We start from the raw sequence: 10,413 nt of genomic DNA, 5'->3' as shown, positions 1-10,413 counted from the left end.
ATTATGAGGTGTAAAAAATATAATGCAGAAAGGAGGATCTTGCAAGATAAGATATATGAGTTGGAACAAGAATGGAGTTTGAAGGGGATTTTGGGGGCAGATGAGAAAATGTGGGAATGTAGCAAGGCTCTCTTTAATTTTCTTAAAGATACAGGGTTAGAGCACAGGATATAGGAGATTTTTTTTATTTTATTTATAATTTTATTTTTTTTTAATGATTATAACTATGCTAAGTACATGAAGCCCTGAAGTTGCACACCCCGGTACAGTAGGTGGCGGTATGCACCTGAACAAGTTGGGTGCACCCCGCCAATAAAACCAGAGAGAGAGAGAGAGAGAGAGAGAGCGAGAGAGGAAGACCATTGTTGTTAGTAGGTAGGTGGTGGACACTTGGATTAAAACAAATTGACAATTGACAGATAAACACAGTAAAAATCATGTAAGAGTGATTTATTTTCATTTTCTTGAAACTGCTGGTTTCTAGCTTTATAGGATTTGCGTATATATGTTTGGAGATACGTACAGTATGTGAAACGTTTGTAACGATTGCAAACATTCACGGTAACCTGCTAACTTGTTGTTATTATTTCTAATGTTCAGAACAATTTTGCCTTTTGTATATACTTAGGCTTTAACCGAAGAACCAGAAGTGTTAACCCATCCCGTCCAAAATGGTTAATGTCTTAAAAGGAGTTCTGGTTGAATGGTAAGTTTTACATACAAATATTTAAAGGTGCATTCAGTATATTTTCTCTGATTAAAATTTTTAAACTTACAAATGAACATTTTTTTTAAAATCTATGTGAAATCATATACACTTACAGAAGAAGAAGAGATCAGTAGTCAAAAGCCGTTTTATTTTACATGGAGCTGGTTGCCACATGGGTGACCAACAGAACCATTCTCTTGATCTTGGAACCACTTATTACATACTTGCTTGTGGAAACAATAAAAAAAATAATCGTGGTTTGAATAATCATATTTGAAAGAGAACAAAACGTTTAACAAAAAAAAAAAATTCTGAGTGCACCTTTAAAATAAAGTCATGCTGCAGTGCGTCATCATTTATGATTCTCCTTTTAAAATATCAACCAGTGACCCAGCTATGAAGCAATTTCTTCTATATCTGGACGAGACATCGGCATTGGGGAAGAAATTTATCATCCAGGATTTGGACGACACGCACGTTTTCATCCTAGCTGAAGTTGTGCAGATTCTCCAGGAGCGAGTAGGTGAACTGATGGACCAGAATTCATTCCCCATCACCCAGAAATAAATGTCTGAATCGGACAGCAGACCCTACAGTCTGTGGGAGCAGATGGATGTGGAGATTCTTTCAGCACAATTGCACAAACAGATGTAACTGAAATGTATAGACGACTGGGTACCAGGATGATGCCTGTTATCCTTGGTTTAGTTTGTTGCATACATTTTTCATCTGAGAGAATTATAATTTTCAAGTTCTTTATGTTGCATATGTTTCAAAGACAGCTGCTCGAATCTTTGCTGTGTTCTGACAGTATGGTCAATGAAATGTGTTTTGCATGGAAAATGGCAGTAGCTGCAGAAAGAAACAATACATTTTTTTTTTTTTTCCCCAACACTTCAGAATTGTATACAAACTGAAAGCAGATGGTTGATGACAGTGTGATTTATATACATGCATAATATACAAGCATCAAATAAAAAACCTTTAAAAAAACAAATGTTCTCAAAATGTCCTTAATTTATTTCCTGGATACATTGTAATTGGTCTTAAAAATTTGAAGACTGCTGTATTGACAGGTGCCTGTTTGTAAAATTCCAAGCTCTCTTTTCTGTTTATCCTCTTTCTAGTGAAAACCAGCTCAAGCCACCTGCACGAGGGTATGATAGGGCATTTAGACAATTGAGATGTGTCTGTAATCAGAATATTGGTGAAAGACTTTACCTTGTGGAGTGAGAAGAAGCCGCAAAATCAAAATAGTGAACAGCATTATATTTCCAAAATATCCAGCATGTCTTGATTAAGGAAGGGAAAGTGGTGCGGTGAACTCTTGGAAGTACCTATGAGTTCACCTAGTAAAACTGACTGGCTATACAACACCACTATCTAAACATGAGGTGACGTTTCCTCTATTTTTGTTTCCAAAGAAGACCATCATGTGGAAGCTTTGTAGTGTTACATCCAGTTTCTTTTGTTACTTAACACTACGGCTATGATATAGATCTATCTATCTAATTCAAAATTGCATTATTGGCATGACTGTAAATAATACTATATTGCAAAATAACAGAAGAATGCATTATAACACTGCGGCTGATATAGGTATATCTGTCTGTCTGTCTGTCCGTCAGTCCTCTCCATTGTGAGCCTAATCAAAGCAAAGCAAATAGAGATGCAGCTGTTTATTATTTAAAATAGTCAGTTCACTATGAAATGGGCAGCCTCACTAACAGACACATATATATATATATATATATATATATATACAATGTTGATTTTGGTTTGTGAACTCGCGATTATACCGCATCTATCTATCACTGGCCAGTGGCCGCGATGTCTTTGCAACATTTCTGAGTCCCTTGTTGTCCAGACAGCGCAGATGTACTTACACGCACCTCATCGTGGCGCTTGGTTGTGTGTGAAGTTCTCGAGCGTGCGCACATCCACCTCCACTAACGCACAAAGCGCTTCTGCTCAGGTTACTGTAAATGAGACCTCCAGTCTTACTACAATTACCTGTTTAATGGACTAAATAGCCAGGGGGACCAGAAGCCATAATATGAAGAAACGCTACATGGATATCGGCAGGCTACGGAAAATGAAAAAGATTAAACTCACAGAGAAGATTTCCGAAAGGTATGACGCCGCGCGCAGCTTCGTTGTTTGGTTATTGCTCTTATTCGTTTTCACCTGAACGGCTCGCGCTTGGCTATTCATAGCGCGCTGAACGGATTGACGCAAACAATAAACAAACAGCATCTCCTGATATGATGACAAATCGGGGCTTAATTCAGAGCTAATGCTCGCTGTGATTTAATGGATGCATACAAGGCCGAATCTATAACATTTCTTGTAAAAACAGTGCAGCGGGCCATGTTGCTAACAAAATATTTTGATAACAAAAATATCCTCCGATTGAATTTAGCGCTGCATATTAAGAAATGCTACAGTATTTTACTTATTTCATGGTCTGGTATTAGTAAACCTAGCTATTATCAATGTTATTTGATGCAGCGTCAGCTTACATAGTCATGTTATTTCTTAATGACAATACGATGTCTGAAAAACAGACTGTCTGAAAACACAGACAAACTGACAAGGCCCTCTGACTAGACAATATGCGCGCAGGAATGTCCTTTATGTAATACATTTTTCTCAGGGTTTATTTTGATGTACAATATGCCTTATATTATGCATATTTTTCAATTAATATAATATTTAATAGGATTCAGAGCTGTGTTTGTAAGTTGTTGGTGCATTTTCAATTTTATCAGGTTCGCTGATTCCAGACTACTGTTTCTAGGGAGGTAAACACACAACATGTACTCTTAACTAACACCGTCTCTTATTTAGTGTAGTGATCTGGACAATAGCCTGCTGTGTTTACACGCTTTATAGTGAAATGAACGTGTGCAGATTTCTCCTGAAACGGTTTCTTGTTCTTTAAATAGCCATGGCAACACTGTAGATTCGACGTTTAGGTGCTGATGCAGAAGATGAAATGTTGCCATGGTTACCAAACACAAAGGGATGTGGAAGGCAGAAAGCCCGAACAAAGGAATGGAGCACAATAGACTGTGCGACCAAAACATGGATTGTAACGTCTTCAAGAGCTTATTTTCTGTGCCTTTACATCTCACGTATATGCTGGTTCCGTTTTCCTTTGAAATACAGAAAAATAATTTTTGTCTTTCTGTCAACATGAAGTCTAAACAGAGAACGCGCGTTTTGTAGTTGAACAAGGACTTCCGTTTTGACAGTCTGATTTGAAAAATGCATTTTTATAATTTTTTTATATTTATCAAATTTGTATATTATTTTTCCTACTCAATTAAAAAGAATTCACATTAATTCAAATAACACCCTGTATCTGTAACACTGACGATTTTTTTCTTAAAAAAAATTCTAATGGTAAGTCATTTTAAATGTCCTGTTTTCAGCGCTTACTTTGTTCTGAAGTTCATGATCGTCTGGATGCTGGTGCTGTTAGCTGACTTTATTCTGGAGTTCAGACTAGAATACCTGTGGCCATGTTGGCTCTTTCTAGGGACCGTCTACACCACATTCCACTGTCATGGACTGGTAGGCAATGTTCTGCTCTGCAAATGCAACTGTATTATTTACTTTTAAAATGATAACAAAACCTGATCTAATTACAAATACATTTTCTTGTTCCATTTTCTTTTTTATTTATATTATGTTGTGTTCCTGCATTTATTTGAATTTCAAATTACCATTTAAAAAACAGATATTAAACAAACTAACCTCTGCTTTTCTTTAACAGGCCATCTGTGTGGTTTTTGTGTGTGCGGCATTTACCCTGGACTTATTCTGTTTAATTTTTGTACCCTTGCACTGGCTGTTTTTTGCAGCCAGCACATATGTCTTACTCAACTATATGTGGCATACAGGTGAGCCCTATAATCAAATTGCTACACAAAATAATGATCTTTAAAATAGCATCATATGACCCCTTTAACACTTACAGATAGAGTCATTGTGCCCCTGGAAGTATTATGGATATAAACATTATATACGTTTATTTACACATACATAGTGTGCATAGTATGTCAGTTAAATACAATGCGTTACTTTCCATTTTATACACACATTATTTATTTATTTATTTACTTGCAGAAAAGGGAATCTGTATGTCATCTGTGACATTATGGATACTCTTAGTGTATATGGAGGCCTCTCTACGGTTGCGGGACCTGAAAAGCCCTCATGCAAATCTGTCCCATCTATTTGCTGCACACTGGTAGGTTCTGATTGGCAATTTATTTTAGAGCTGAATGTAATATGGGGTTTTAAATAAACAACAATTTTACCAGCAGTGTTTCATACTGTAATTTAACACATGGTATAATTATTTCTTCCAGCATTGGTTATCCACTAGTGTATATGGGATTTGATGCAACATGCTACTTCTCCAGTATGTTTAAGCTGCGCACTCAGAAATCAGTTCAGAGTGAGAATGACCTCCACATGGATCTCCTGCAACAATCCCTACCTCCTTCCATGCACCTGTATCCAAAATTGTGGGTGGAAGGTATGTATAATTTCTTTTACAGTACCATATAATATGTAGCTATTTTTAAGATGACTTTCTAAAAAGAACTTTCTAAAAAAAAAAGTTTAAAATTGTTTAATATTGCAAAAAAAATCATGACACATAATTTGCAATTCAATTTAGTAATCTAATCTAATTTAAATTATGAAGAACAAAAAAAAAGTCATAAAGCTCACAAATGTTAAATTGTGACAAATGTCTTTGTACAGATCCCAAATATAAGGTGGCCAAATCTAGGCCGACACAATACCAGTGTCCATCCAATTCCATCACCTCAGAGGACAAACAAAACATGGAAGACTGCCTTCAAATCCACAGACTTCCTGCGAGACCCGAAAGAGATGCAAATCCACAAACCCCAGGACCCAAGCACCGTGGAGGGGAACTTCACTTGGACTCTACATCCATTCTAGAAATGCCTGAAAACCTACCTCAGGAGGATCAGAGCAGCAAAGCTCAAAGACCCTCCAAGAGCTCCTTGCCTAAAGTGCATCGAGGTTCAGTGAATATCCCTAACAGCAAAGGGGAGAAGAGGCAGAAAGCCCCCAAAGCCATCAACACAATAGGGGACTCTGCTGAAAGGTGCTTGTCAAACATCTCACCAAGTCCTCCGAACCCACATGCTGAGCAGATGCTGAAGTATGGTTATGTTATTTCATTTCTATATGTACTGATTTAGCTCTAAATTCATATGTTTGCAAAAGTGTAATGGACTGTGGAAGACGGTTAATGAATTTCGTGTACATTTACACTGTGATCTCCATCTGCTCCACAGGCTGGAACAAGAAATGAGGAAGCTGAAGGGAGAGCTGCAGGCGAGCAGACAGAGCGAGCAGGAGCTGCGCAGTCACATTTGTAATCTGACCAACAGTGAACACAGTCTGCGCCCTGAAGTCTCTCTGCTCAGACATGCAAATGAACTGCTGCAAAACAAGTGAGTCCTCTGATCTCTTCCTGCTGGTCTTGGCATTAGTGCTCTGGGTTGATGTTAGGTCATGCTGCTTGATGTTTGACTGATGTTTGCATTTAAATATCAAACATATAGGTGGTTCTTACTAACTGTTGACAGTTTTTTGGATGTTATATGATAACACTAACACATTAATAGTTTTTACCATGGCTTTTATATATACTGTATTGTTTGACCTTTTGTCTCTTAAACTATGCAAACCCATCATAAAAGTATTATTTATTATCCTTTTAATCACTATTATAATCTAGTAAATGCAAAAATGATTAAAATATTTATTGTGTAAAAATATTTATATTTACAGCTGTCCCACCATTTCCATCACAACCACCAAATTTCGTCCCATTAAAGTTTTTTTTCCCCCTCAAAAGTTAGTGTTTACCATAGAAATGAAGAAGAATCAAGGTAAACAAAGGAAAAAATATCACAAATAAATAAACAGAATATTTTGTGCATTATTTCCAATCAAGCTTACGAAAAAAGTGTACAAAATATTATTTGTGTGTATTTAGGATACATATGAAATTACACAGTGCCCTAATTGTGCATAGTTGCATACACCCAAATATGAAGTTACACTCATACACTATCGTTCAATTTATCCATCAAGAACTCAAGAAATTAAAACTTTAATTCAGCAAGGATGCATTCAGTTGATCAAAAGAGACAGCAAAGACATTTATAATGCTACGAAAAAATCTATTTCAAACAAATGCTGTTCTTTTAAACTTAATTCTATAAAACAAATCACAGTTTTGACAAAAATATTAAGCAGCACAACTGTTTTTAAAGGGGGCATAACACACACAGTTTCACCCAATCTCAAGTTAATCTTGAGTACCTATAGAGTAGTACTGCATCCTTCATATCTCCAAAAAGTGCAGGAAAAAAACACAAACTTCTGCGGAGAGTAATGTTCGCGCTGTGCTGTCAGTTCGGTGGTGCTAGTAAACACGTCCTCTTTGCGCTGTCGAGTCGGTCGCGCAGCTTGGTCCATTGAGCCGCGGCGATGACAGGTCAGCGCGGCGCGAACACTTTAATACCGCGCTGTTTCATCCCACTTTTGGGTGGTTTGGCTTCCCATAAAACAGACATTTGACGCCGTTTCACTTACCGTCTGCAGTTCTGAATCATGACCGGGATCTTTTATAGCTCGACCGCTCCATCTTTCAGTATCAAACGATGTGCAAATCCAGCGTCGAACCGGGCCTTGTTTATAAAACGTTCGTCAACAAACACACTTGTGAAACTCGTTGCTGCTCCGGAAAAACAAACTGTATCCACTGTCTACGCTGGGTTCTTTAGGAAGCTGAGCAATGTTATCTTTCCCTTACAACCAAAAACACACTTCTTTGGATTGGATGACAGGTCAGCGCGGCGCGAACACTTTAATACCGCGCTGTTTCATCCCACTTTTGGGTGGTTTGGCTTCCCATAAAACAGACATTTGACGCCGTTTCACTTACCGTCTGCAGTTCTGAATCATGACCGGGATCTTTTATAGCTGGGACCGCTCCATCTTTCAGTATCAAACGATGTGCAAATCCAGCGTCGAACTGGGCCTTGTTTATAAAACGTTCGTCAACAAACACACTTGTGAAACTCGTTGCTGCTCCGGAAAAACAAACTGTATCCACTGTCTACGCTGGGTTCTTTAGGAAGCTGAGCAATGTTATCTTTCCCTTACAACCAAAAACACACTTCTTTGGATTGGAGACATTCTTCCCGAGCAAGTCCCGTGCAGCGCTGCCGCTGGATGATCTGCCGGACAATCTCGCTCTTGCTCTGGTCGATGCGTGCGCGGGCGCGTTCTTCTGGGAGAAATGCCCATATAAGGAGTTCCACCATTTACGTCATTAAGAGCCACGATGGAAAAAAACTCTCTGAAACTTGTGCGAACCCAGAAGTAAGATTTTTGCCACAGAAATACTCTGTCATACGTACAAATTGTTTTTTGAAACTTTGTCCATGCTTGACATGAGAATCCAACTCTTTAACAGTGTAAACAACTCTGAATGCATAAAACACCATTGTACCCCCCCTTTAACACTGATGATAATAAGAAATGTTTCTTGAGCAGCAAATCAGCATATTAAAATGATTTCTGAAGGATCATTCAACACTGAAGACTGGAGTAATGGCTGCTGAAAATTCAGCTTTGCTATCATAGGAATAAACTGAAAAATAAATGCAGCATTGCTGAGCATAAGAGACTTCTTTCAAAAACATTAAAAAATCTCTTGAATGGTAGTGTATACATTACAAACTATGAAAGTTCATGCTTTTTGAACTGTAAGAGTAAGTGCAACTTGACAAAATCTAACACTGTTCTTTTAAATTGCTCTGCTGTGCAGGATTCAGTGTCTTACAAAATCCAGACAGAAGGACAAACAAAACTGTTCCTTGCTGGAAAAGAAAATCAGAATGGAAACAGAGGCTCAAGTTGCAGTAGAAAAACAACTCGCAGAAGTCAGAGCCCAAAAATTTGATGAAGCAACGATTTTACTTCGAAGCGCATCATTCAGGTAATTGTATGAATAAAGTAATAGTGCAAACACATTCAAATGCATACCTACATTGATCTTGTCAATGTTTAGAATTTTAGTTTTCCATCACTGATGATGCTCTTTGAGACTAGGTCTAAATGTCGTGCTTTTTAATTATGGTTATAATTGGCAGTAGAATTCTCAATGCAAAATAGCAATGACAAAATAAACCTGTAAAATGTTGTATTTTTTCCCATCCACTATAGGCAAGAACACAGTGAAACTCAAATGCTGAGGAAAAAAGCTAAAGATCTAGACTCAGAGTACAAACAACTACAGCTGGAATATCAGGAGAAAGAAAATCTAAAGATAGCTCTAGAGAATGAAGTGGAGGTAAAGAACGTGGTTCGTAGATCTGTTCAGTTACATACTGCATTGAATAGTTGTGATGTGCTGGATGTTTGTGGTTCATATTTTTATATTCTTCATGTTATGACACATGTGGATCCGGTAGCTTGCTGTCTGTGGTGTTCAGCCTATGGCTCTTTTTTCTTTAGTTTTTTGGTGTGGGTGAAAGTTTCTGTGCCGAATGCTGATTCTGTGTTTTTTTTTCTTCATTATTTCTTGTTCCTCGCCCAGTTTAAATGCTGTTATTACAATCTGCTACATAAACCATGCCAAAACAGAAACCAAATCTTTCAGAAACTACTGTGCAACCTGAGAATTTTTGTATCATTATGAATTTAAAATCAGTCAAGCTTTTGAACAGTTTTCTCTTTCATTGGAAAGCATTTCAAATTTTTTTTTTGGTGGAACTGACAAAGTAATGCAAGTATGTCCCAAGAGAATTAAACTCTGCTTGGACTCAGATATTTATTCAACTAAATTTGTGTATACAAAATTAGGTAATTATTTATAAAAAATAGTAGACTCTCTGTATATTTTTAATAGCTGGCCATCAAAAATGTACAATTTACAACAGTATATTATGCTTTAATGACTCCTTAAGCTGAAAACAAACATTTAAATAAACTGTATGTAAGTTTTTTTACCTTGAAATGTCTGTTGTGGGAGTTTGGTGAGTGGATACGAAATTCCGCCGAAAAGGATGGATTACTTTACGACAGCAACAAATGAACATGTAAGGCTATAATTATGACAGTGAATTTCACCCACTCAATGGTAGTGGGCTCCAAACTCGGAAAATACACAAAACTACATACAGATGCTTTAAAGATGAAGTGTGTAATTTCTTTGCCTCTAGTAGCAACCAAAGGAATTGCAAAAATAATAAATAATAAATCCCTGGGTACTATATCAAATGCCAAATGAGTTGGATGCCCAAATGTCCAGAATATATTAAATAGTTTGTGGGGGGAAAAAACCTGAATAACATACTGCATTCACAGAAATTCCTAAAGGGGTCATATGATGTTGCTAAAAAGAACATTATTTGGTGTAATGAAATGTGTTTATGCGGTTTAATGTTCAAAAAACACATTATTTTCCACATACTGTACATTATTGTTTCTCCTCTATGCCCCGCCTTTCTGAAACGTGTCTTTGTTTTTACAAAGCTCATCAGTCTGAAAAGCGAGGTGTGCTCTGATTGCCCAGCTATCCAGTGCGTTGTGATTGGCCGAACACCTCAAGCTTGTGATGGAAATGTTACGCCCCT

The 10,413-nt window shown here is 37.3% G+C and overlaps 2 protein-coding genes across 3 annotated transcripts in view; both read left to right on the top strand.

Annotated features, from left to right (window-relative positions):
- The first annotated feature begins 335 nt into the window (after positions 1 to 335).
- Positions 336 to 1,685, top strand: gtf2h5 (general transcription factor IIH, polypeptide 5). 2 transcript variants are annotated; one of them, XM_016548793.1, is made up of 3 exons: positions 336 to 375; positions 629 to 706; positions 1,096 to 1,685. In XM_016548793.1, exons 2-3 carry the CDS (start codon positions 672 to 674, stop codon positions 1,274 to 1,276), a joined length of 216 nt encoding a protein of 71 aa, XP_016404279.1. In that variant the 5' UTR covers positions 336 to 375; positions 629 to 671; the 3' UTR covers positions 1,277 to 1,685. The 2 variants fall into 2 exon arrangements, with proteins under 2 accessions (XP_016404279.1, XP_016404281.1); XM_016548795.1 differs by having other exon boundaries at positions 342 to 439.
- Positions 1,686 to 2,612: 927 nt separating this feature from the next.
- The window catches only part of LOC107737319 (macoilin), a 12,503-nt gene continuing 4,702 nt past the window's right edge, over positions 2,613 to 10,413 (top strand). The window contains exons 1-9 of the mRNA XM_016548787.1: positions 2,613 to 2,842; positions 4,147 to 4,288; positions 4,491 to 4,617; positions 4,844 to 4,967; positions 5,089 to 5,258; positions 5,489 to 5,918; positions 6,055 to 6,213; positions 8,604 to 8,774; positions 9,002 to 9,128. Of these exons, the coding sequence (XP_016404273.1) occupies positions 2,766 to 2,842; positions 4,147 to 4,288; positions 4,491 to 4,617; positions 4,844 to 4,967; positions 5,089 to 5,258; positions 5,489 to 5,918; positions 6,055 to 6,213; positions 8,604 to 8,774; positions 9,002 to 9,128 (1,527 nt within the window). The 5' untranslated portion in view covers positions 2,613 to 2,765. The remainder of the gene's footprint in view (positions 2,843 to 4,146; positions 4,289 to 4,490; positions 4,618 to 4,843; positions 4,968 to 5,088; positions 5,259 to 5,488; positions 5,919 to 6,054; positions 6,214 to 8,603; positions 8,775 to 9,001; positions 9,129 to 10,413) is intronic.

This window comes from Sinocyclocheilus rhinocerous, unplaced genomic scaffold (assembly GCF_001515625.1).
Source record: "Sinocyclocheilus rhinocerous isolate Xijiao unplaced genomic scaffold, SAMN03320098_v1.1 scaffold1606, whole genome shotgun sequence".
Lineage (NCBI taxonomy): Eukaryota > Metazoa > Chordata > Actinopteri > Cypriniformes > Cyprinidae > Sinocyclocheilus > Sinocyclocheilus rhinocerous.
Note: the sequence above shows the minus strand (reverse complement) of the source record. Positions and strands in the feature narration are given on the sequence as shown.